We start from the raw sequence: 27,691 nt of genomic DNA on the forward strand, positions 1-27,691 counted from the left end.
AGAACATTTAGACACAGAGCAAATTCCACAAAACAAATTCTGAATGCTGGCAGAGGACATTAGGCACCCAGAAAGGCAGTCCATTGTCTTCAAAAGGAGATAGGACAAAATATAAAAGATAAAAAGAGAGACAAAAGAGGTAGGGACAGAGATCCGTCCTGGGAAGGGAGTCTTAAAAAAGAGAAGTTTCCAAACACCAGGAAACACTCTCTCCGGCAGGTCTGTGGTGAGCCTTGGAATCTCAGAGGGCAAAATAACCAGGAGGAAAAATAAATAAATAATTAAAACCCACAGATTATGTACCTAACAGCAACTCCCAGTTGAGCCCAATTCTGTGAATCTCTTTGTGTGAAACTGGAGCCCATCATACAGAGTGAAATAAGCCAGAAAGAAAAACACCAATACAGTATACTAATGCATATATATGAAATTTAGTAAATCGGTAAACATAACCCTGTACGCAAGACAGCAAAAGAGACACAGATGTATAGAACTGTATTTTGGACTCTATGGGAGAGGGCGAGGGTGGAATGATATGGGAGAATGGCACTGAAGCATGTAAATTGTCATATGTGAAATGAATCGCCAGTCCAGGTTCAATGCATGATACAGGGTGCTTGGGGCTGGTGCACCAGGATGACCCAGAGGGATGGGATGGGGAGGGAGGTGGGAGGGGGGTTCTGGAAGGGCAACACATGTACACCCATGGTGGATTCATGTCAATGTATGTCAAAACCAATACAATATTGTAAAGTAAAAAAAAATAGATAAATAAATAAATTTAATATTGATGGGAAACTTTATAGGGGAACATTCAGGCTGCCTCTACTTGAACCCACTGATTAATCTGAACATCACTGAGTGTTAGACAGTATGTACTTTCTGATGTGTTGCAATAGGAAGAATACAGCACCATCTCTGAGCATTTCTGCTTTAAACAACTTTGTACTGGAATCTAATGAAGACTTTAGAGCCAACTTATGGTTCATAGTTATGTTAAATTTATTCCTCTAATGAAATAAGCAACCTAAGTAACAACAAAAATAAGCAAAGAGACAAATGAGAATGTAGGACATTCAACAATACAAGTGACTTGATTTCTTCAACAACTCAATAGAATGAAGAAATAAAAGAGAGAGACTGTTTCAGATTAAAGTAGATTTGAGACACATAACCAAGTACAATGTGTGCATCTTGTTTGGATCTAGATTTAAACAAACCAATTGTAAAAAGACATTTATTTTGAGATAATTGAAGAAATCAGACTATGGGCTGGGTATTTGAGAACATCAAAGAACTGTTATGAATTTTGTTTCGGTGAAAGTGGCATTGTGGCTATATCTTTTGGAAAATGTCCATATTTTCAGAGAACAATGAATTACATAGGATAAAATGACATGGTGTTTAGAATAGCATTGAAACATGTATATTATCATAGGTGAAACAGAACACCATTCCAGGCTCGATGCATGTGACAAATGCTCAGGGTTGGGGCAATGGGATGACCCAGAGGGATGGGATGGGGAGGGAGGTGGGAGGGGGGTTCAGGATGGGGAACACATGTAAACCCAGGGCTGATTCATGTCAATGTATGGCAAAAACCACTACAATATTGTAAAGTAATTAGCCCCCAACTAAAATAAATAAATTTATTTAAAAAATAAGAAAATAATATATAAAGCATGTATAGAAAGGTTTTAATTTTAAAAAAATTTATTGAAATATACTTGATTTACAATGTTGTGTTAGTTTCAGGTGTACAGCAAAGTGATTCAATTTTTGAATGTGAGTAATAAGTATCTGGGAATTCATATCATTCTTTGTATTTTTGTGTATTTAAAAAAAAACTTAAGACATCAGAAAAAATGCAAAGGACCCAGTAGGGGAAATAATGCTCAAAGGACATAAATATACAATAAACATTTGAGAAGATATTCAGTTTTACTGAAAGGGAAACACAAATTAAAACATTGAGATAGTAATTTTTATTCAACATATTGGAAAAAGGTTAAAAAGGTCAAAACCACTTGGTGCTATGAATGTAACAAAATAGCTAACTTTTGGCAGGGCAAATTGTCCCCATCTTATAGTATTTATTAAGAGTAAACCACACACATGCTTTTAGACACAACAATATTCTGTAGAAATAATGGTACCAGAAATTCTTGAGGATGTACAGATTACGGCAAGAAAAAAAAATTCAAACAACATGAAATATCACAGAGGAATGGTCAAATAATGGTTCATCTGTATTAGGGATCATTATATTTTAAAAAATAAATAAATTTTTGTTTCTATAATCAAATGGTGTATGTTTAATAGTACAAAAGATGTAAAAATGCAAGTAAGAAAAACCAGAAAAATTCATAATTCCGGACCCGGAGATAACATCTTGAAATGTATCATTTCATGTGTTTCTCATTGCGGGTGTGTGTGTGTGTCTGTGTGTGACTACATGCATATTTATACATATATGTATGTACTTGTTTTTCCAATAAAAATAGGTATCACGTTACACAATATTCGGTGACCTCCTGTTTCCTTAATTCCCTCATAAATATTTTCCACATTTATAAATTTTCATCTGCAAACACAGTCCTTAAGAACTCCACAGTATTCCATTTTGTGCATACTGCATAACCTAACCCCCATCTCCTACTTGCGGTATGTAAGTGCATTCCAATTTCTTCTTTCATAAACAGCCTCCCTGCATGCTTGCAACGATTTGAAGATGATTTGCCAATTGCCTTCTGGAAAGTTCTGGCTGCTTCTGGAGGCATTTGAGGCAAAATAGTCTGAATGCTTTCCCATCACGCGAGCCTGCCTGCTATCTCCCCAGATAGCAAAACTGTAGTTTTCAGAACTTCTAAGACTTGTCTTATCCTGCCCGTTACTCAAGCCTCGGAACTGGGACTCTCCCTCCCCTCGCCTCATTCCCGCCCCTCCCCACGAGCCCGCCCTCTCCCCCCTCCGCCCCCGCGCTTTCCCGCTCGGCGTCCTGGCCTATGGCAAACGCCAAGAATTAATTAGGGGCGGGGATCAAGGAGCGGCTGTCAGGAGGTCGCCATATTTCTGTACGGCCCCGCGGCCGACCCGGCAGTCGGCGGGTTGGGAGAGGTGCTGACAGGGCGGGGCCACTGCGCTGCTCTGCCGGCCTCACTCCTCCCGCCCCGGACAGGTGGCTGGAGCGCGCCCCGCCCCCGCCAGCTGCGGGTGGGAGCTAGCGAGAGCCAGTCCCGGACGGCCGGGCGAGGAGTCCGGCAGCAGCGAAAGAGTATCGTGGCGGCCAAAAAAATGCTCCTGTACCGAGGGGCCCCCGCGGGCCCTGGCGCGCCGGGTAGCGCGCCGGCCAGGCCGGGCGGCGGGCCACAGGCCTTTGGGATCCGCTTGAGCACGGTAGGTCGGGGGCCCGAGGGGGCGGACGCGCGCGCGCGGGCCCCAGGGCTGCGGGGGGCGCGCGGGGAGGGCCCGGCGAGCCGAGGCCTCACGCGGGACGGGACCTTCTCTCGCCCCCAGATGAGCCCTCGCTACCTACAGAGCAACTCCAGCAGCCACACGCGACCCTTCAGTGCCATCGCGGAGCTGCTAGGTGAGTGGCGAGGGCGGGCCTGGCCGCGAACGCCCGAGGCAGAGGTGCCAACGTGGTGCCGCGGACGCGAGAGGAATGTGCGGAGCCGCGCGGGGAGGGCCCGGGCAGGGGTGGGGGTGTCGGGACCGGCCTCGGCTCCGCAGGCGGCAGAGGGGGTCGGCTCCGTCGCTAGGGACGAAGTTCCGCAGATAAAGCTGAGGAAACAAGATGTGACCCAAGAGTTAGTCCCGTGTGGTTTTTCTCTCTGGCCCGTGACGTGCCAGGCGCTTTAGGGTAGCTTAGTTAATAATCAAAAGGAGATGCATACAAATTTCGGGCCCCGAGGCAGCTGGGCTCCACCGGGGCCAGCGACAGACGGGGGGCGCCAGGCTAGCAAAGGAGCATGAAGAAAAGTCTGGAAAACGGAGTTCTTTAGAAACTTTTGGGACTAGAGAGTCTGGGAATGATGGGACAACTCTTAAGAGATGACACGAGTGCATTTGGCTCCCTGCGACTGTGGAGCGCTGGGTCCGCGATCCAAGAGCGCCCTCACACCGCTGGAATGAATAACTGAGCACTTAACCTCTCGCTCCACCGATGTTTGCTTTTAAAGCGTTTTCAGTTGATCCCTTGAAGCCAAGTACACCAGCTTTTGCAGTAGTGTGCTAAATACTGTGTGGAAAGCAAAGAAGAAAAACATTCCTGGACAAAATGCAGCAGCATAGCGAGCACGTTGGAAATGTTTCAAAAATTACAATTATGGAAAGGTGTTTCTGGGGCAAGGTAGCACAGAACGGAATCTTGAAATGGTTTCAAAGCTCCCCCAAATGAGCCCCAGGCTCCACTTAAGCAATCGTTGTGGCCCTGCAATGTGAATTGTCTTGAGCGAGAAGTCAGTGGGCAGCGGGAGAGTTACTTGCAAGGGTGATGGGGACCTAGGGTGATTATTTTCACCGTGACACAGAATGCTTACAATATGTATGACTGTTCGTTAGAAGGTGAAGGAGAAAAACTGACCTTGACCCGTTTTGAATCCTAGAGAATAGGGACTGTATTTTTAAGATTTTGCACCATGCCTTGAGGGAAATTCACAGTGGAGTGAAATCTAGGTGCATGTGACTTAGAAAAGAGAAAAAGAGGGGAAAGCCGCCAATTTACTTAGTGAGAAATGAGAAACGGAAGCTTGTTCCCTCACAGTAGCACTGTGCAGAACCATGTGTACCTATGCTATACTGTGTACTGAACTTTATGGGTGATTTTTTAAAGTGTTTCATTTGTAGTTTTGAATAGATATGATTCTTGCCTTAAGCATTAACTTAACCTAATTCTGGTCTAAGCTGACCCATACAAGTGCAAGTATACAGGTGTATTATATACATACACACACATGCCTGCACACATACATACCAACACAAATTAAAACCAAATCACAACTGTCTGTCATATTAATAATAGAGAAAAGGGAGAGCAAAGTGTTAACTGGTAATCTGAAGCTTTCACTTTAGATTTTCCTTCAGTAGTTTTCTTCTCCACTTATGCATTAATTTTCTGGTGAACCATTCATTTGATAAATATTTATTGAGCATTCACTGTGATAGATACAAAAATGAATACAACATAGGTTCATCTTCTAGTAGGGGAGAGAAAACATGTACAGAAGGTTTATTCTTCGTATAACTGCAAAATAGAAAGTGATATATCGGCAAAGATGGACACATTGGGTACTGTGGGAGTCCAGAGGAAGGAGGGGTGACATCCAGCTTACCAGGAAAAGGAGAGTTAGGAAAGGCTTTGGAGAGGAGGTGACATTTGAGCTGAGATTTGAAGGATTGGGACATGTGGGCATGGGTGTGGGGAGGGGAGGGCATTCCAGGCAAAAGGAACAACTGCATGAACAAAGTCATGAGGAATACTGAGTAGCTGAATTTAATTGGAACATGGATTTCATGAAGAGTTAAAACTATAGGTCCTTAGAGAGTTTACATGGAGCTTTCACAAATATATTTTTAACTATACCTTTTGGGGTAAACAGCAGCAGCATCACCATTGTCATCGTTATTCTCATCTTGTAGATAAGGATACATAGGCTCAGAGAATTTAGTTGACTTCCAAGATTATGTGTTTAGCAAGTGGCAGACCTAGGACTCAAATGCAGGTATTTTTACCCTAAGTACTAAGTAGGGAATGAGGTTAGAATGGCGAGCTGTGACCAAAATGAGACTGGGAGGCTTGGGTACTTGGGCTTTTAATCCGAAGTTTTCTGATCAAGGGAATATTGTGGTCAGAGCTGTGCTTTGGGAAAGTTAATCTTGCAGCATTGTATAAGATGAATTGGAGCAAAGAGGGACAAGGCTTTGAAGGACTAGGTAGGAGGTTATCACAACAATGCAGATGAGAGGGAACAGACTCTGTAAACTAAGAAAGTGACAATGGAAATAGAAATACAAAGATGTAAGAGAGACTAGGGGTGTATAGGGTAAGAGGGAGGGACAAAAAATGACTTTCATATTTCAAACTTGTCATTTGAATGCTGACATTGTGTGTGTGTTTGTGTGTATGAGAGAGAGGAGAGAGGAAGAATAAGCTTGTGTCAGAAGATGATGACCTTAATTTTAGATGAGAACAGTTTTAGATACTTACTGGATGTCTGGGAGGGCCACAGCTTGGCCCTGGCAACCTTGCAGGAATTGTCATAGGCCATTCGCCTGGAACAGGAGGTGATGGGAAGAGCTATATCAAAACCAGCTATCTCCCACCTGCCATCCTGTCTCTCCAGGGATGCTGTCATGGGACACTTTCTCATCGGCTCCCAGGTTAGAATGAGCTATGAAGGTTCAGTTATATTTTTTTAGACCACGGCTCACATGGTTGGGGATAACATAAAGTCCCTGAGACTTAGTTTCTCATGCTGTTACCTACGTGGAGGCTGAGGGGAGTTAGAGTCCTCCCACTGAGGGTACCATGGGCTAGGTTAAGAGAGATAAGACTACTTGGGATCTGAGAGCACAGGAGACTGTGTGAGCCAAGTGAGGGGATAAGGACATCCCAGGATTTGGTGGTGTAGCTCTCACCTAAGTAGTGGGCCAAGGGAGTTGAATAGGAGTTCTCTGCCTTGCCTAGTCATAGGCTAGGTGGACTGGGCCATGAGAGAAGATAGATTCCATAGGATTTGATAGCATGTGCTATGTGTTGATAATATTTGAAAGGTTAAACAGCAATTGCTGCCAGATCGGTGCCTTTTTTATTATAAGTTCTTTTATTGAGGCAAACCTGTTATTACAACTTCATTTGTTGAGGCCAAGTGGAAGGCCACTTAAAACCTTTTGGTTTTAAGTGCAAAGCTGTGCTTATTGTTGCTGGTCTGTCTGCTGATCTCTTTTCCCTGCTGCCCCAGCTGACCCTGGCCTCTGCTGTGCCCTCTCCTCCCTGTATTCTACCCGCTTCCAGCCAAGGAGATAAAATTTCTAGCTGCTCCTGGTAGTTACCTTAAAACTCTTTGGTAGGTTTCTGTTAAAAAAAAAAAAAAAAGAACCTAGTAAAGTTTGGGCGAAATTGACAATAAAATGGGAAAAAAAGTGATTTTTGTGATAGGCCTGCAAGCTGGTTCATTGACTATACAGTTATATAAATGCAGAATTGGAATTGATATGCATTATATGTTTGAATTGTGAATGTTCATTAAGTGTTAGGGGAAAAAATCCCTCTATGTCCAAAATTTTCAAGTAGAAATGATGTCCTGTTGGTTGACAAGTTAAGGGCATTGGTCTCAATGGCCTTGGCTTTCTGCTAGCAGCCATGATTGATAGGTTCTAAAACAATTCAGGGCCTGCTTGCCAAGTAGTTTTTTGAGACAATGTAGGTGCCTTCACAATGCTGAATCCTTCTGTCAGTTAAAGAAAAAAACCTGCTGCCTCTTATTACAAAGTAAAACACTGTCTTTCTGATAAAGGCACTATTACATGTCAGACTTAACAGTTCCTGCCAAAAGTTGGTCCACTTGATTCATCACATGACACAAGGCTTGGCCCCACCTAGTCCTTAAAGATTGACTCTATCAGACCTTTCAATCCCCTTCTGGGGCTCTCCATGATGCCTTAATGCTGTTAAGACTTTCTGGGTTACAGTCAGTGACAGTTTTATCAGTAATTCTGGCAACACCTTTGTGGCCCTTGAAATTAATGTCTTGTTTCATTTGATGGACATTCCACACATTTAAGTGGTCGTAACTGATACTATTAATTGTGTTATAAAAACTGGTATTTTGAATATGTGCAACACTTTTCTTGCTTGTAAGTGATGTTCCCCACAGAGAACTGCCATGATTTGAACATTGGTAGTGGAATGAGTATACAACCAGAACCCCACCCAGATCTCCCAGCCCAGCCACATGGTATCAGTGAATCAGTGTAGGATCCCAGGGAAAGGGAAGTGGGTGGGAGGGAAGGCCTTTGTCTTGTTTAAAGAGCCAGTAAAGACAGGAGTGCTTGAGGCACCAATCCAACAGATTGCACAAACTGCCCTCCCACTCCAGCCAGTGAGCCCTAATGAGACTTTTGTACCACGTGTGTCGATGACTGGCAATTATGTAAACTGGCACCTGTGGCAAAAAGATGTGACTATTTAGCCAATGTCATCCCCTGGGGTTGCAGACATGGCACATATATTAGAATACGGCTATATATGATGTCTTTGGATTCTTGGATAAATAACCCATTGTGAAGACCTAACCCAGAAAGAATTGTAAAACTTTCTATATATTTTTCCCTAATTTAATTCTGTGTTCTCCATTTAATGAGAATTAGACAGTCTCACCTTCAAGACTATTACAGAGTGCCTAAGCAGACTTACACTTCTAAGCATGCTCGTTACATCGTTTGGATCTAGGCAGGCAGTTAGTGTTTTGGTTTTAACCTCTAACTCTTTTAGTGCCTCTCATGCTATAAGCAAGGATGGTGGTAATATCTGTGTTCTTTAATGGAGGAGGTGATGTAAAAGAAAAGTAAAAAATAAAATCTTCGCAATAAACTGTGTGTAGTGTGTATCTATTTGTACCAAAGTTGCAGATTAGACTCTTCTCCATAACCACCCTTTACTGTATATGTCTGTGAGCAGTAAAGTGGCTAAAAGATAAGAAGTAATAAGACAAAAATGGAGCAAAATGCTTTGTATATGGAGGACTTACTTTTCCCATAGTCCATGAAGTTTGAAGAGAAAAAGGCAGATTGCACATCAGTCACTATATGAAATCTAGAAATCAGCTTCATAAACCCATCTGCTATCATACCTTTCTTCCCCTATACCATTCATTAATGCTCCCTGCTCACCTTCTAGGACATTCACATGAAGGGAATAAAGGACAGTTTCTATGTCTTAGGGGCACTGAACTAGAGATTTTAATAGAATATTAGAAAAAGAGATCTAATATCACAGATTTCTACCTTTTGCAGATAATGCTGTAGATCCAGATGTATCTGCCAGGACGGTCTTTATAGATGTTGAGAAGGTCAAGAATAAAACTTGTTTGACCTTTACTGATGATGGATGTGGGATGACACCTCATAAACTACACCGAATGCTCAGGTAAAGATATCTTCATTCTTTTTCTCTTGTCTTGAGTTCATGAACTATTTAAGGCTTAATAATTTTAATATTTTCCTTCCTCTTTATTCATTCAACAAATGTTTATTGAGCAACTGTTATGTGCCAGGACACAGGTTATGAAATAGACACTCTTCTTGACCTCTTGGGACTTAAGAGTCTAGCTGGCAATTCAGACAGTCAAGTAGTAATCATAACAAAAAATCATAGGTATGATGATAGAAAAGTACAGGATGCAATGAGATAACTCATCAGGGGAGCCCTATATGATCCGGAAGGTCAGGTAAAGCCTCTTAGATGAGATGATGTTTAGGCTGAGATCTAAGGGGTGATTAGTAGAATTGAATGAGGTAAAGGTACAAGGGGCAAATGTGCGAGTCCAGGCAAAAAGAACAGCAAGGTTAAAAACCTGGAGGTCTTCACTGATCTGAGACCTTTTCCAACTTGTATTAACTTAAATTCACTCTTAGAGCAGAAGTATTGGCATTGTAACAGTTTATAGATTAGAACCATGAACATGCCTGGGTATAATCAAGCCCCACGAAAGATACAGAAGACATCATACACATAATCTTTGAAAGTTTTGCAGGAGAATTACAGTTAGGAAATTCTCTTTTCTAACTGCTGAAGCTGGTAATATAGATTTCTGTTGCCACTGTCAGTTCATTTAATTACTTTAAAAGGTTTGTAATTAAGAATGTAAGTTTGTACTTTATTATCTTCACATATCACTTGTCAGGATACATTTAACAGGAGGCTTCCTGTGTGCTGTTTTCAGTCTTGCATGAATTCTGTGTTCCTTAACAGCACCTGAATACAGGTGCCAGAGAGCTGGCGAGCCAGCTTTCAGGAATAATAGAAATTCATGTATCTCATTTGTATGGAAATTCCATATGGTTAACAGCAGCCATTTACAACTCTTCGCTTCCTATATGTAAAGTAACTTTTACAACCCCTCTATTGAGAGTGATTCTAGCCTCTGGCTTTCTGGATGACTTGTTAGATTTTTGATCCCTATCTCTGCTAAAAGGGGCTATCTTGTGGGAGACAGGCCCACAATATGTTAAATAAATGCCTTTGTTCCATTAGAGTACTGGTCTCCGTGTCTTTCCTCATTCTCGCTCTTGCTCTCTCTCTCTGTCCCCTTCATGCAGCTCAGCCTTTTTTTTCTTTCTTTCACTTTTTTATCGGTCGACTCTGTACCCCCAAGTTCCGATCCATTAAAGGACCACAACAATCACTCAGTGAAAGATGAGTGCTTCCTCAACTCTTTCCTTCTCGCTTCCTTTTTGAGCAAATGAGGTTTATTACTCTCCATGTGGCTTCCTGCACTAGTGTGTGAAGCATGAGTACCAGTGGAGGAGGGAAAGGGCTCTGAACTATAAAAATGGAAGAGATTTATTTGGTTATAGTTCTCTTTGAAGGTATTCTAATTCTCTAAGCCTGTTTCTAGGGAAATCTTTTTGAGTCATCAAAGAAGTGAAATTTGGGCATAACCAATTATAAGGTTGGTTATGTTTTACCAGTCAGCAATCTGTGTACCATATGTCTCAGATCCTCATAAATAGAAGAATATCTGGGGAAAGCTTCTAGAAGTGAGATAAGAACGTGGCCAGTATGTTGGTGAAGGTATGGAGTTGGCTCTATTTTTGAACTTACAGCCTCACTGTTATCTCCTAAAGTTAATATTTTATATTATGAAAAATAGGATTTTAGGTGGGGTGGAACCAAAATATTTATATGTCTAAATCTGTATGTACTAGTTGTTTTTCCTAAAATCACTTATCTTCTTGATTCCTTCCCACCACACCTTATCCCAGTGACATGGGTGTCAAATAGTGGGCCCAACAAATCTTACCACCTTCTATTTTGTTTGTGGAACTAGATATGTGAGAGTTGGTGCTTATAATTATAAGGCAGGAGGAAGGAAGAGGATGGCTTCAAAATAATTGCAACAGTAGTTGCAACAACTTTTGTTCTGGGCTTCCCTGGTAGCTCAGGTGGTAGAGAATGTGCCTACAATGCAGGAGACGTGGGTTCAATCCCTGGATCAGGGAGATCTCCTGGATAAGGTAATGGCAACCCACTCCAGTATTCTTGCCTGGAGAATGCCATGGATAGAGGAGCCTGGCAGGCTACAGTCCATGGGGTCGCAAAGAGTCAGACACAACTTAGCGACTAACACTATCTCTTTTGTTCTAGATTCTTTCACCAAATTTTTATTGAACACCTACCTATGTGAGAGTCACTGGAGATAAAGGGGTGAACCAGACAGACATGATCCTTGTTGTGAAGGGGCTGACATTTCAGTGAAAAAGATACAAAATAATTGACTAGTAGTACAACTACATAGGTTATTGTACTAGTGGTAAGTGCTGTGAAGGAAAAGTAGTTTCTATGAGAGTATATAGCAGAAGGATCTAATCTAATCTATGGAATCAAAAAAGACAACCATGTAGAAATGACATTTGAGTTCAGATATAAAGGATGAGTATCATTCATTCAAAATTTTGCTTCCTTCACAAGGAACAAAACAGGCAGAAACTACAGTAACCATAGGATTTTTTTGACATTATCATGCCAAATATGTTTCCCACTAATTTGAGCTGGGCAGTTGTTCCTCATATTTAAAAATTAATTTTAGAGAATTTTAAAAAAAATTTATTGAAGTGTAGTTGGTTTATAATGTATTAATTTCTGCTATACAGCAACATGGCTCAGTTATACATATATATATATTCTTTTTCATATTCTTTCCCATGATGGTTTATCACAGGATATTGAATATAGTTCCCTGTGCTATACAGTAGGACTTGTTGTCCATTCATTCTATATATATCAGTTTGCATCTGCTGATCCCCAAATCCCAATATCTCCTTCCTCCTCTCCTCCTTGGCAACCACAAGTCTGTTTAATTTTAGAGAATTTAAAAAATGAATCCTGGATTATGTATAGTTATATGTATTGGACTTTATTTCTGATCATATCTTGAAGCAAACTTGAATCAGTTAGAAGGTCCCATTTATTTAAAAGAGATTATTTAGTCCGATTCTAACTTCCAGCCAGGGATTCCATGTACCACAATTTGTTCTAAAATAGTTGAATTTTAGAGGTAGCATTGAAAACTTTTATTAAGTATATTAATTTTTCTGTTTGGGGTTATATTACTTTTGTATTTGGAAAAAATAACAGAGGTAATCATGCAAAATTATTAAGCCTACAGAAATTCTATTTGACCTGTAATATTTGTTACAATCTTATTCACATTTTCCAAGTTTTTATGCTACTCTTATATTTTCAGGTTAATAAAATAGTTATGTAAGTAAGCAATAGTTTCTCCCATAAATACAAAATCCCGTGAAAATTAAGGTAAAAAGAAAAAGCCTATCATTAAATTCCTTTAAGGTTCACAATTAATTCTGTTTAGCTTATGGGGATAGTGTGTGAACCAACTAGTCTATATATTCAGCTGCCTTTGTTGGAAAACCTCTTTTAAAGGTCAAGGATTAAAATCAGCCATAGATTCATAGATCGAAGAAGGTCTTTGCTCCCTCTGATAAGAAGTGTATTTCCTAGTAGGTCTGTTCTTCTAAAACAACAGCCAGAGAATAGCAGTATGCTTAGTATTCTTTCATTATTTTATGCTACATATTATATCACCAGTACATTTAGAGAACAGCAGTACTTTCCCTTTTATGTCCATGAATTTGCTAAGGTTTTTTTTTTTTTTAATTGATCAGAGTCCCATTTTAAATTTACCTCTCTAGATTCTAGAGTTGACTTTTTTAAGGAACTTGGAAAGAAGCTGCTATTTTCCTGGATTCCACTCACAGAGCCCCCTTTGGTGTGTAAATACTGTTGTCTATTTCATAAGGAGATAGAATAATACTTACTTAGTGAAGAGAAACCACCTAAGACAAAACATCTCTGGAAAATTAAAGAATCTGCTTGTAATACAGGAGATCTGGGTTCAATCCCTCTGCCAGGAAGATCCTCTGGAGAAGAGAATGGCTACCCACTCCAGTATCATTGCTCAGAGAATTCCATGGACACAAGAGCCTGGTGGGCTGCAGTCCATGAGGTCTCAAAGGCTTGGACACGACTGAGTGACTAACACACACACCAAACTATATAAGATTCATTCCTACAATTCTGTTATTTATTGTGAATACATTTATGTTAGGCAGCTATTTGATTGGTATCTGGCATGTATTCTGAGATTTTTCAGTTAAATAGAATACCTAATATGGGAATGCAAGTGGAATAAAAGAACACAGAGGAAGAGTTAAGGGTAACATAACAACAAAAACAAACTGAGCACCCAGCTCCTCTCATCTTGTTCTCATCCTTTGGCGTTTCTGGTTCTTGCCCTGCCCCACTACCTATCTTTTCAACCTTATGTAGCCTTAGTTGGTAAAGAATATGCCTGCAATGCAGGAGACCCAGGTTCAATCGCTGGGTTGGGAAGGTCCCCTGGAGGAGGAAATGGCAACCCACTCCAGTATTTTTGCCTGGGAAATCCCATGGACAGAGGAGGCTGGCAAGCTATGGTCCATGAGGTCACAAGAGTTGGACATAACTTAGCAACTTAACCACTACCACCGTATAAACTATAATACAATGAAAGTTTATAGTTATGAAGGGGAAAAGATGATAGATGGCAGAACAAGCAGAAATGGTAAGGAAATTAAAGAAGCAATATAATCTCCCTATTTTCACCACTTTCCCTTGACCACCTAATTGAAGCTTTGGTAGCATTCAGTTCAGTTCATCGCTCAGTCTTGTCTGACTCTTTGTGATCCCATGGACTGCAGCGCACTAGGCTTCCCTGTCCATCACCAACTCCCACAGCTTGCTCAAACTTATGTCCATCAAGTCGGTGATGCCATCCAACCATCTCATCCTCTGTCATCCTCTTACTCTTCCTGCCTTCAGTCTTTCCCAGCATCAGGGTCTTTTACAATGAGTCAGTTCTTTGCATCAGGTGGCCAGAGTATTGGAGTTTCAGCATCAGTCCTTTCAATGAATATTCAGGACTGATTTCTTTTAGGATTGACTGGTTTGATCTCCTTGCTGTCCAAGGGACTCTCGAGAGTCTTCTCCAACACCACAGTACAAAAGCATCAATTCTTTAGCACTCAGCTTTCTTTATGGTCCAACTCACACATCCATACATGGCTACTGGAAAAAACATATCTTTTGACTAGACGGACTTTTGTCGGCAAAGTGATGTCTCTGCTTTTTAATATGCTGTCTAGGTTGGTCATAGCTATTCTTTATTAAAAGCAAACATTTTTTAATTTCATGGCTGCAGTCACCGTCAGATTTTGGAGCCCAAGAAAATAAAGCATTATTTTCTTGGTAGCATTAGAGAAGGTTAAAGTCCAAATAACCCTGTAGATCCATTTCACATGGTAGGTAAGATTACTGTTTATAAAGAGCCCTGAGTTTTAGATATGACATTAGATCTGAAGTAGAGGTAGAGGATAGCATATGACCATTCTGAATGACTTCTAGAGTTTAAAATTGAAGTTTGAATACTAATTTGTAAGTTGTAATGTATTATACACATAGTGTAACATTTAATCCTCCTCACAACCCTGTCGTTTTTAGGTAATTCTATCACAGGAGGAAAAGGAATGCTTGAATCTTAACCAACTTCTTTAAGTTTACTTTCTGGATTGCTAAGGCCCACAGACTGCAGAAGCTCAATGCTCTTTTGGTATTTTCAAAGGAACTTCTACCCTAGAAGTTACCTTTTTATGTGTTTGGATTTATTTGCTGGATACACAAAGGTCTTTTAAAGTGTCTCATCTAGAGGGACACAATGGTATCCTGTAACACTTGAAAATTAAAAAGTGGTCCTCCTTCCTTAGTGAGTAAACACAAACCCCCACCTCCAGGAAGTAGAAATTGTGTGTGTATGTGTGTGACTCAGTCGTGTCCAACTATGACCCCATGGGCTGAAGCCGTCCAGGCTCCTCTGTCCATGGAGTTCTTCAGGCAAGAATACTGGAGTTGGTGGCCATTCCTTTCTCCAGGGGATCTTTCCAACCCAGGGATCGTACCTTAACCCAATTAAAAGAGTTAGAGCCAAGGCCAAGCTGCTCAGCCATGGCAGGTAGAGCATCTATTTTATTGATGTTGGAAAAACATCTCATCTGTAATATACGAAATCCTTCCTTACACTGTAAACCATGAGGGCAAGAATCATGTCTCTTATTATTAACAGTTGTGTCTCCACTGCTTAGCATGATGCACAGCACATAGTAGGTACTCAGTAAATATTTATGGAATGAATGGTAGTGTACAATATTGGAAACTTAGTCCGTCTAGAGAGAACTCATCCTTAAAAAATTAGTTTTATTTGTCATGAGAGAAGATATATGAAAGTAATACTTATTTTCTAGCTTTCCATGTCTTTAATTTTTGTTTGGTTTGGTCATTTTGTTGTGTATTTGAATGGAAATAGAAGAAAGGGGAAGGATCTGGCTCCCAGATTAAGCTGATCCTAAGGGGCCACAGAGATTGTTGAGGTGGCTTTGTGAAAGGCCCTTAGTAGAACAAGAGAGACTTTATACTGCAGCTGTTTGCTGATATTCAGAGGCAGAACTACCTATTTTTATCCCTTGGCCACATTCCAATGAACCGTCCGAGCAGATGGAGCAAAGGGTAAGAATTGGAAGTGTTATCCTTTGAGTGAATAGTTGAAATATGCAAGATACATAACCTCTGACTTTCCAGTTTCTAGAGAGTGATATAACCAGGTTAGGTTATCTGCCTTGTCCCTCTGACTAGTGTCAGGATCTGGTACTCTTGTTACCCTCTCTCAGGTGTACTCTGAGATAACTACCCTGCTTATCTTCCCCTAACTTTACTATTAGCAATCAGAGCTCTTTTATCTAAACAAGAAAGGCAGTGCCATTACCCCATGGTTATTTCCTATGTTTTCACTTAATAGTTTTTCCCAGAAATACCAAAAGGAAGAACTTTTTACAAGTGTTCTTCATTTGTAAGCTAAACATTCGGCCTACCTATCTTAGGATGCTCTTTTACCTTTCTGATTTCTTCTTTCTTGTGTAATTGCAGCTTTGGCTTTACAGATAAAGTCATAAAGAAGAGCCAGTGTCCAATCGGAGTCTTTGGTAATGGTTTCAAATCAGGCTCCATGCGGCTAGGAAAGGATGCTCTTGTCTTCACCAAGAATGGGGGCACTCTCACTGTTGGACTCCTATCACAGACGTATCTGGAATGTGTCCAAGCCCAAGCAGTTATTGTACCAATTGTTCCATTCAACCAGCAAAACAATATCCTTTCTGGAAATGGGAAATGTGACTTAAAAATTAGTCTAACCTGACAATTTTGATAGAAACGTCTTGCTTCAGGTCAAATCCAGCTATCAAAAGTTTTCATATTTAAAGAGGTATTCAGATGTCTTAAATTTAACTAGAATTTCACCCTATTAAATATTGTTAAAATAAATGGATCATTGGAAGAAACTGAGAAATGTTTTTGTTATTTTGCAGTTTGCATTGTTACATGATTTGATCTATATACTATCTCCACCCCCTCACCACTCCTACGTAGAGTTCCCTGGGGCTTTCTCTCTTTTTTCCCCCTAAAAGTAGTTATATTTGTCTCACCCTCCTAGAAACATACTGTTCATTAGCTTATCTGACAGCTGAATAACTCATTTTTCTATACCCGGGCAAGCTGTTATTTCTGTTAGATACCAGGTTGTCTTTACATAGACAGTATAGCAATAAAGTTTGAACTCATTGCTTCTAAAGAGTCTAAAAATTCAGACTTTGATCTGTTTCTTAAGTATAGGACTGTCTTAATTTACATGGAATCTTTGAAGCAATATTCTGCAAGGGTAACTGATTTTGGTATTTGTCTCTATAATCTTTCTGCATTTCCCCCTGCTTCCCTTTCTTCTGAAGCAGTAATGCCCATGCTTTATATCTTTATGTCTATGTTTTGTCTAAACATTCAACCCAAAAGGCAGATCTTCCTGTGATAGCATCCTCTGAAGATAATAATTTTTCTTTGACTATACTTGGTTTTACAAAAAATGGTTATTACTGAGGATTCCTTGCCCAGCCTAGAAGCCATCTTGAACTATTCAATTTTCAACAGTGAAAATGACCTGCTGTCCCAGTTTGATACCATCCCAGGCAAAAAAGGCACTCGTGTTCTCATTTGGAACATCCGCAGGTATAGTATCCAACAGTGATAGATTCTAATAAACAGAAGCAGTATGATGAAGCATATTTTATTAAATCTCTTCTCTAGAGAAGCAGAGTAGATAAATTTTGATACATGTTTGTATCTCATTGCATACTTTTCCTCAACTTTCTTAGAACCACAGCTCTGTTTGAGACAGTGCTTCTTAGTGGTAAAATGTGCAGCTTGATAATGTGGAGACATGTATACATATCCTGAAGCTGTTACCATCAAGATAGTTCAATATTATTCTAAAATCTTCCAAATCCATTATAAATATCTATTGTATATTCACAGACATTGTTTAGAGATAGGTCAGTGATAGTTATTCCACCTATTTGACAGTGCAAATGAAGTATAAGGAAGAAAATTTAGGGTAACAAAACACAACACAATTTTAAAATAATAAGGACATGTGTATTTGTGCTTTCAGAGTAGTTGGATCAGAAGTAGAAACATCTTTGAAGCAGATAAATTTGAACTATAATGAAGTTGGCTTCAGGTCATATATTTAGAGCTAATAAAGCTACCTAGAAATAGTTTAGGATATGTCATTTGTCTCACCTTGTCATGTTAAATGAAATAGTGTCCATCAAAGCCAAAAAATCTTTAATATAAAATAGAAGTGCTACTCTTATGTTTAGCAGAACACAGTATCAGATATATTCATTCTTCTTTTTCTCCATAGGTTAAGTATTTTGCCTCATTTCTTAGTTGGGTAAAACTTAGTTAAAAAACTGTGGTGGTCCATATAGAAAGTACTTTGAATTAAAAAGGAAAAAAAAAAGTAAGGTAATTTACATCTTCCTGTGTCCTACTAGGAAAATCTCAAGTAATATAATTTATATTATAAAGGATCATTTTCATGAGGTATTTCCAGTGATTTAAACACATTCTCAGCAGACTTTTCTCTTTGTATATTGTTTCTCAGTTATATGGTACTAGGCGTTACATAAATAAGATTCCATGGTCAAATAACTGGGAAAAGCTGGCTTAAACAGAGCTTACCACATAACTTTATTACAGCACTTCTGAGAGGCTTTAATATGCTAACATTATTTTAACATACAGTGAAAATATTTTAAGAGAGCAATATAGTATGCAGTTTCCAAATTTCAAAAAACTGTCTCTCCAGACCTCTTTTCCTTGGACAGTGAATGGTGAGGGCCATGGGGGACAGGAATCTCCTCAGAGTACATTTGTTAGAGTGGGATGGGTAGCAAGAATCAGGATTATCCTGGAAAATATAGAATATACTGTTATGATGACCTGAGCTTTATACAGGATATGTATGATAGTGGCTCTGGTTCTGCCCTGAAAAAGGAGCTACATTTTCAACACAGCAACTCTGAGTCTCTGAAGCCTCAAGTATGTGGGCGGTGTCCCTAGAGCTAGAGGTGGCTCTGGAAATCAGGAACTGTCTCTCCAATTTTATTTGGTTATACAGACTTTATATCTTTATTTCATATTTAAGAGTATCTTGGGGGACTGCCATCACACAGAACAAATTTGGGGACCGTTATTCTGATATATGTTTTCTCTCTGTCACTCATCATTTGTTTGGAGTTTTTTCTAGTAACAAAGATGAGTCTTGCTTTTTTCCCCTGGCAGTTGTTAGTGATGGAGCCCAGGGTCTTGGAATAGACCATATTTAAGTGACCTGAAGAGATTATGAGAAGAAATGTCCTTAGGAAAGCAATATGAGTACTATTATATTTAAATGACAATTATATAAATGATCTAGAAGACTAACAAGGATATGTTGTTTCTATCACAACCTTTTTTTTTTTTCCTTCTAAGAAATAGAATTAGATCTGGGGAAATCTTATTAGTCCTTATACTATTACTGAAGTTAGAAAGAGTAGATTTTGTTTCATCTGTTTATTCAGTTGGGGGAAATTATGTGGAATGACCTACCTAACAATTCTATATTAAGATCCTGCCTCAAGGATAGCTGATGTATCCTTTTGATTTATCAGATCACAGACATCACCACCTTCCTTTTTTTCCTTTCCTTGGCTACTTGATATCACACCTCTATGAAACATAGTAGAATTGTTTAGACTGGAAATACCCTTAAATATTGTGTGATCTTCAAAGCAAGTTACACATAGTTCCTTTGAACTGGTAGTCAGGGAAAGAAATGGGTACCTGAGTTTTGGCTCATGTTGTTTCTTTTCTCTTGGGTTCCTCGTGCATTTTTGTCTTTTGGAGCTGGTTTTTGTTAGATTGGTACTTGTCTCTTTTACCCAGAGATAAAGATGGAAAGTCTGAGTTGGACTTTGATACAGATCAGTATGATATCCTGGTAACAGACTTTGGCACAGATGAAAAAGAGACTGGTGGCGTTTCCTCTGAGCTGCCAGAAACAGAGTACTCATTACGGGTGAGTAAGAGTGGTTTTTTCTTCAACAATGAGAGGTAAGATGTTCTGTAACATGAAAATATTACAGAACAGAATCTCACTTTAGTTATATAAAGATGACAACCTTTTAACCCTATACTTGGATTCCTTTTCACTGTCTGCACTCAAACAGTATAGCTAATATAGTCAGCAGTACTTATGGTACTTGATGTAGTATGGTACAGTATGGTAGTTGATGTAGAATAACAAAGTATACAAACTGAGCCAAATCTTTGCTCAGATGAAATCTCAGATGCTAGTAGCGTTTTATGGGGATGTCAGTAGAATTGGCAATATTGTGTAATAACTTTCCCTTCACTGTTCCATAGGCATTTTGTGGCATTCTATACATGAAGCCACGAATGAAAATTTTTCTCCGTCAAAAGAAGGTGACTACCCAGATGATTGCCAAGAGCCTGGCCAATGTAGGATATGATATGTATAAACCCACCTTCACAGTATCCTTTCAACTACATGAAACTGACCTCTTTGTTTCAGGATTAGATTTCCAAGTTGGCACAGAAAAACAGAAATCTTTCCTTTTCCAATTAAAAAATGTATGTTATAGTACAAGCCCTATTTTACTGTATTCTAAGGAGGTATTTCTGAAATGCCAGCCTATGCACCAGTTTTATCAGAGATCACCTGGAAATATTAAAGTAATACAGCATCCTGAGTCTTTAGAGATTCTGGTTCAGTAGATTCTGAAGTCTCTTTTTTAAAAAAATAAGAAATATTTTTTAATTTAAAAATCCTCCACAGATTATAATGAATAACCAAGTTTGAGAATCTCTACTATAAGGAATGATCCACACTGTTTGGTTCGTACAGGAATTTTGTTACATGTTAATTGATTGAAATAAGCAAAATGTTGACTTAAATTTGCTAATCTTTTGGATAGGCTATGAGTTTTGCTGTAAGAAGTCCAGAGTTATGTTGATAGAAGTTAGGAGATGGGAAACCTAGGGTGGGAGAAATCTTCAACAGATTTGACATGGATTTCCTTGTACTTCTCATAATTGCAGCCATTCAGAGAAGTCAATTACTCACTTTCACTTCTCCCCCTCGATTGCCCTGGGAATGGATTTCAGACACTTGAGGAATCTTAAGGTGAACTGTGGAAATTAGGTCCATCTTTGTTTATTGATTTGGGGGCCAAAAAAGTGTTTGAAAGGATGAGAATTCATAAGTACTTTTGAAGAATTGCTCTTGTCGTTTACTTTATAGTAATAAGCTCAGCTCTTGGCCCAAGACACCTGTTCACACGCTGTTTGCTTTATCAGAGGCATTATCTAGCTTACTTTGTCTTTCTTCCCTTGACCAAAAGTTAGAAAATGCTGTTCCCTTTTTAAATTGCCATATGGTTGTTACTCATAAGCAGATTGATTTTCTCCTTTTGGAGAACACAATCCTTGTCTACTTTGAAAGTTTAAAAAAAAAAAAAACCCTAAACACACCCAGCTTAACAAAGCCAGAGCTAACATCATTAGCATCTGTAGGTAAATTAGTTATAATATCACTGTATGGAGCTGAGATCTTAGTGCCATAAGTTTAACAGAGCCAGTCTAAAGAAGCACTTTTCAACTACTGTTTCAGGATATAGCATACTTCTGCCTTCTGCTTCTTTCTCTTATGTGTTTCTATCAGGATACCTTCTAAGCGTTCATTCTGTATATACCTCAGCCCTTCTCAGCCTCCCTTCCCATTAAACTAGTTACCTTCCCCTGTTAGAATTTGGGCTAAATGAATTCACTATAGGTATGGGTAAAATGAAATTTCTAATAAAATTTCTCCAAAGGTCTCTGAGGGAAAAGATACTGATGCTAACTTATTTATTCCTCGGTTATCAAAGGCTTCTTCTCCCCTCTTGTCCTTTCCCCTCATAATAATTTGGGAACTTCCCACTCCAGTGTACTCCCACATCATAATTTAGAGTTTAAAAGTGTACAACGGAAACATTTTGACAGTCTTTATCTTTGAAGTGTTAATTTTGTGGTGTAGACTTTTGGTTTTTTGTTTTGGGCAGTTTTGCCCTATTTCTTTTTTGCATTGGAATGGGGTCTTAACTTGTGGTTTGATTTGGGCTTCTGGAGACCAGAACAGGAGATGTTGTGAGCCATATGTTACTGTGCTGTGTATCACTTATGTCATGTCTTCATATCATACCTGGTCCATTTATCACATGGATTTGATGCAAGTAGCTTGTTGCTTAGAGATGATAATGGAGATCAGTTTTTTCAAAAATAAATTTTAACTCATTTAGACATGAAGATTGCTTAGTATTTGTTTTAATGAAAATCTCAGTTTCTTTCTCTTCCCTTTATCTTTCTCACTCCCTTACCTTGATTTTTAAATCAATTAGGACTTGCTAAAAATTCATAATTATTCATGTTTATGTATAATTTGGAGAAAGCAATGGCAACCCACTCCAGTACTCTTGCCTGGAAAATCCCATGGACAGAGGAGCCTGGTAGGCTGCAGTCCATGGGGTCTCGAAGAGTCGGACACGAATGAGCGACTTCACTTTCACTTTTCACTTTCATGCATTGGAGAAGGAAATGGCAACCCACTCCAGTGTTCTTGCCTGGAGAATCCCAGGGACGGTGGAGCCTGGTGGGCTGCCATCTATGAGGTCGCACAGAGTCGGACACGACTGATGCGACTTAGCAGCAGCAGCATGTATAATTAGTTCTCTTTGTTTCATTTATTCAACCTTGTTAACTTCTTCCCATGAAATAGATTACAACAGGATTAGTATGCATTGGTGGTATAGTGGTGAGCATAGCTGCCTTCCAGCAGAATTATTGTCCTTTACTTTTGATAGTGATTTTGTTCTTTGTACTTTTGTTTTCATTGTGTTTTGTATGATTAGCTGGACATACCTTATTGCTTATAATTGTGTTGTGCCATGTATTTATCTAGTAGTAAATTAGGCAGTTAGCAAAGGTTAGGTAATGTTTTGTGTTTTATGAATTTTTAGATCACTGATGATACTTTGATATATTTTCTTATAGTCTTCTTATGCATATATTTATAGTACATATTTTTCAATGATACTTATTATTATATTCTGAACATTTCCTAATATTCCCAAATATTTTTCAAGGGCATAATTTTAAGAACTGTGTAACAGACCATGTGGCTACACTAACATTTATTTAGTCATTCCCTTATTGTCAAACATATAAATTATTTGTTTTTTAAGCCATTATAAATCATTGAGAAATCTCTATAACTCATAAACCTTTATGGTCTTCTCTCACTATTTCTGCAGGATAAATTCCTGAAATAGAATTACTTGGTCTAAGGTTAAGAATATTTTTAAAGCTGTTGATACAGATTTTTAAAATGCTTTGTAAAAAGGTTGTACCAGTTCATATACACTGGTGTTTGATGTTTTTTGCTATAATATAATGCAAAATTTTGTGTGCTAAAGCCCCTGGTGTTTGTCTCCTTAATGATTTCCTTCTCAGAATAAGCCAGTGAAAATAACTTTTGGGTTCTCTTGCAAGAATAATAACCAGTTTGGAGTAATGATGTATCATAACAACCGCCTCATAAAGTCTTTTGAGAAGGTGGGGTGCCAGGTGAAGGTGAGTAGTTAATGTTTCTTTGTCATAGAAAGCTGAAAAGAGTAGGAAGAGGATTTAAATTTTGGAAAAGCGATAAACTAATGAATGGCTTTTTACTGCCATCTTGAGATGGTTGTTAAATCTGATCCTGGAATTCTGTGTTATCAGTGAGCTGTCTTATGTTCAGAAGCCCTTTCTACTTCTCATTCTTCATAAATGCTAACCCAGGAGCTTTGCTGAATGTATTTTTTAGGTCACTGTTAATAAGAGGTAAAATGAAAGCACCAGCAACTCTGCCATGTGTATAAGTTTACTAATGTTTGAGGTAGTGCTTTCCATTTTCTTGTGGATACAGTAAGGCAAAGTGGAAGATGCATAAAATTTAGTGATTGATGACCAGGATTTGAGTCCCAGCTTTTCTAACTAAAAGCCATGTAACCTTGGCTACATTGTTTAATTTCTCTGCGGCTCAGTTTTCTTACCTGTAAAATGGAAACAACTATAGTAGTTTTACTTGCTCTACCTACCGTAAAGTTTACAGGGCTGAGAGATTTAAATGGAATAAATCATGCAAAAGTGCCTTGTAACTGAAGTATACAAATTTACCATCATCTTAAAGTTTTAATGACAACTTAAAGTGGTAATATCCACAAGTATCCCATTCATCCCTATTTTATAGATAAGATTGCCAAAGCACAAAGGATGATAAGCTGCTTTATATTACACAGTAGGACGAAGTTTTACATATGACCCAGGAGAGCTAGTTTGCAGCTTGTATTTCTTTTCATTTTTGTATCATCTTTACACAACTTGTTTGTGTGCCATTCTTTGTTTGTGTGCCACACTTTGACTCAGTTCCTTCCATTAAAGAATACAAAAATTATTTTAAGTCCAAAAATCTTTTGTATCAACTTGTAATTAATCGCTACAGGTGTGACTCTTTCACAGTTGTTTGGTGGCCTTACATATATAAAAATTGTTTTATTTTAATAGAGTGTGATGAGTACATAGCATCCTTATTTTTTTTCAGATGGAGTTTGGTTTTAGTTCCTTAGAATAGGAGTATATAACCTTAATTTTTTTTTAGTATTATCATTCTTTGTTCTTATGGCAATCCCTTAATATAAAACAGATGAAAGTGCCTTGAGGTAGCATGGGTGAAGTAGAGTTTTCCTGGAAAATCCTAGGGAATCTATGGATCACAGTTTGAAAATCTCTGCCCTAAAATTTGGCAGAGGTTCCAATTCATTGTAATACTTGCAGTCTATTGGAGTAAATTCCCAGTGTTTCTCTAGATATTAATTGGCCTCTCCTTGTCCGTGAATGTTATATAACCTTTCTGTTATTGTTTGGAATCAAAAGGAAGTGCCTCTAGGCAGTCAACATTAATATAAGTGTTGAAATTACTATTTTTCTTCTAAGCCAACTCATGGAGAAGGTGAGGGAGTAATTGGAGTCATTGAGTGCAATTTCTTAAAACCTGCCTACAATAAACAAGACTTTGAATACACCAAGGAGTATCGGTGAGTCACTCCCAACCTGAGGTGTTTCTAATGGTTTGTTCAGATATGATTCTATTCTCTGAAAACTCTAAAATCTTAAAACCAGCCAGATAAGTTAACTGAGAATTCTTTCAAATCTATTCTCTAAGATTATAAATAAAATGATTTGATTTTTAAATTAAACCTCACGGATGCATGATGTATGGAGCCCAATTGAAATAAACTTTAAAAATTATGGAAAAAGCATAGGGGTTATTTAGTAAAATACTTATGGTGAAACAGTTTTTTTTAAACTTTTTATTTTGTATTGGGAAATAGCTGGTTAACAAAAAATGTGATAATTTTAGGTGAACAGGAAAGGGAATCAGCCATACATATACATGTATCCATTCTCCCACAAACCCTGCTCACATCCAGGCTGCCACATAACATTGAGCAAGAGTTCCATGGGCTATACGGTAGTTCCTTGTTGGTTATCCATTTTAAATATAGCAGTGTGTACATGCCCATCTCAAACTCCGTAACGTATCTCTTCCTCCCATCCTTCCCCACAGCAACCATAAGTCTGTGAGTCTGTTTCTGTTTTGTAAGTTCATTTGTATCATTTCTTTTTAGCTTCCACATATCAAGGGTATCATATGATATTTTTTCTGTCTGACTTCACTCAGTATGACACTCTCTAGGTCCAACCATGTTGCTGCAAATAGCATTATATATTTCATTCATTTATTTTTAGGAGACAAGTTCAGTTCAGTCACTCAGTCGTGTCCGACTCTTTGGGACCCTATGAACCACAACACGCCAGGCCTCCCTGTCCATCACCAACTCCTGGAGTCCACCCAAACCCATGTCCATCGAGTTGGTGATGCCATCCAACCATCTCATCCTCTGTTGTCCCTTTCTCCTCCTGCCCCCAATCCTTCCCAGCATAAAGGTCTTTTCCAATGAGTCAGCTCCTCACATCAGGTGGCCAAAGTACTGGAGTTTCAGCTTCAACATCAGTCCTTCCAATGAACACCCAGGACTGATCTCCTTTAGGATGAACTGGTGGGATCTCCTTGCAGTCCAAGGGACTCTCAAGAGTCTTCTCCAACACCACAGTTCAAAATCATCAGTTCTTCCGCACTCAGCTTTCTTTATAGTCCAACTCTCACATCCATACATGACCACTGGAAAAACCATAGCCTTGACTAGATGGACCTTTGTTGACAATAATGTCTGTACTTTTCAATATGCTGTCTAGATTGGTCATAACTTTCCTTCCAAGGAGTAAGCGTCTTTTAATTTCATAGCTGCAGTCACCATCTGCAGTGATTTTGGAGCCCAGAAAAATAGTCGCTCACTGTTTCCCCATCTATTTGCCATGAAGTGATGGGACCAGATGCCATGATCTTCGTTTTCTGAATGTTGGGCTTTAAGCCAACTTTTTCACTCTCCTCTTTCACCTTCATCAAGAGGCTCTTTAGTTCTTCACTTTCTGCCATAAGGGTGGTGTCATCCGCATATCTGAGGTTATTGATATTTCTCCCGGCAATCTTGATTCCAGCTTGTGCTTCCTTCAGCCCAGTGTTTCTCATGATATACTCTGCATATAATTTAAATAAGCAGGGTGATAATATACAGCCTTGATGTACTCCTTTACCTATTTGGAACCAGTCTGTTGTTCCATGTCCAGTTCTAACTGTTGCTTCCTGACCTGCATACAGGTTTCTCAAGAGGCATATCAGGTGGTGTGGTATTCCCATCTCTTTCAGAATTTTCCACAGTTTATTGTGACCCACACAGTCAAAGGCTTTGGCATAGTCAATAAAGCAGAAATAGATGTTTTTCTGGAACTCTCTTGCTTTTTCGATGATCCAGAGGTTGTTGTCAATTTGATCTTTTTCGATGATCCATTGGATGTTGGCAATTTGATCTCTGGCTCCTCTGCCTTTTCTAAAACCAGCTTGAACATCTGCAAGTTCATGGTTCATGTATTGCTGAGGCCTGGCTTGGAGAATTTTAAGCATTACTTTACTAGTGTGTGAGATGAGTGCAATTGTGCAGTAATTTGAGCATTCTTTGGCATTGCCTTTCTTTGGGATTGGGATGAAAACTGACCTTTTCCAGTCCTGTGGCCACTGCTGAGTTTTCCAAATTTGCTGGCATATTGAGTGCAGCACTTTCACAGCATCATCTTTCAGGATTTGAAATAGCTCAACTGGAATTCCATCACCTCCACTAACTTTGTTCGTAGTGATGCTTCCTAAGGCCCACTTGACTTCACATTCCAGGATGTCTGGCTCTAGGTGAGTGATCGGAGAAGGCAATGGCAACCCACTCCAGTACTCTTGCCTGGAAAATCCCATGGACAGAGGAGCCTGGTGGGCTGTAGTCCATGGGGTCGCTAAGAGTCGGACATGACTGAGCGACTTCACTTTCACTTTTCACTTTCATGCATTGGAGAAGAAATGGCACCCCACTCCAGTGTTCTTGCCTGGATAATCCCAGGGATGGCAAAGCCTGGTGGGCTGCCGTCTCTGGGATCACACAGAGTCGGACACGACTGAAGCGACTTAGCAGCAGCAGCAGCAGGTGAGTGATCACACCATTGTGATTATCTGGGTCATGAAGATCTTTTTTGTACAGTTCTTCTGTGAATTCTTACCATCTCTTCTTAGTATCTTCTGTTTCCGTTAGGTCCCTACCATTTCTGTCCTTTATTGAGCCCATCTTTGCGTGAAATATTCCCTTGGTATCTGTAATTTTCTTGAAGAGATCTCTAGTCTTTTCCATTCTATTGTTTTCCTCTATTTCTTGGCATTGATCACTGAGGAATGCT

General features: G+C 39.2%; 1 protein-coding gene across 7 annotated transcripts in view; it reads left to right on the forward strand.

The window, feature by feature from the left end:
• The first annotated feature begins 3,232 nt into the window (after positions 1-3,232).
• The window catches only part of MORC4 (MORC family CW-type zinc finger 4), a 59,822-nt gene continuing 35,363 nt past the window's right edge, over positions 3,233-27,691 (forward strand). For 4 of the 7 annotated variants that reach the window (XM_081565376.1, XM_081565379.1, XM_081565378.1 and 1 more), the window contains exons 1-9: positions 3,233-3,396; positions 3,517-3,589; positions 9,016-9,148; positions 16,256-16,473; positions 17,236-17,383; positions 19,646-19,778; positions 20,126-20,254; positions 23,270-23,389; positions 24,791-24,891. In XM_081565376.1, the coding sequence (XP_081421502.1) occupies positions 3,295-3,396; positions 3,517-3,589; positions 9,016-9,148; positions 16,256-16,473; positions 17,236-17,383; positions 19,646-19,778; positions 20,126-20,254; positions 23,270-23,389; positions 24,791-24,891 (1,157 nt within the window). In that variant the 5' untranslated portion in view covers positions 3,233-3,294. The remainder of the gene's footprint in view (positions 3,397-3,516; positions 3,590-9,015; positions 9,149-16,255; positions 16,474-17,235; positions 17,384-19,645; positions 19,779-20,125; positions 20,255-23,269; positions 23,390-24,790; positions 24,892-27,691) is intronic. The other 3 variants (XM_081565381.1, XM_081565383.1, XM_081565382.1) reach the window with 1 other exon arrangement.

This window comes from Giraffa tippelskirchi, chromosome X (genome assembly GCF_054371585.1).
Source record: "Giraffa tippelskirchi isolate mGirTip1 chromosome X, T2T-mGirTip1v1.2.pri, whole genome shotgun sequence".
Lineage (NCBI taxonomy): Eukaryota > Metazoa > Chordata > Mammalia > Artiodactyla > Giraffidae > Giraffa > Giraffa tippelskirchi.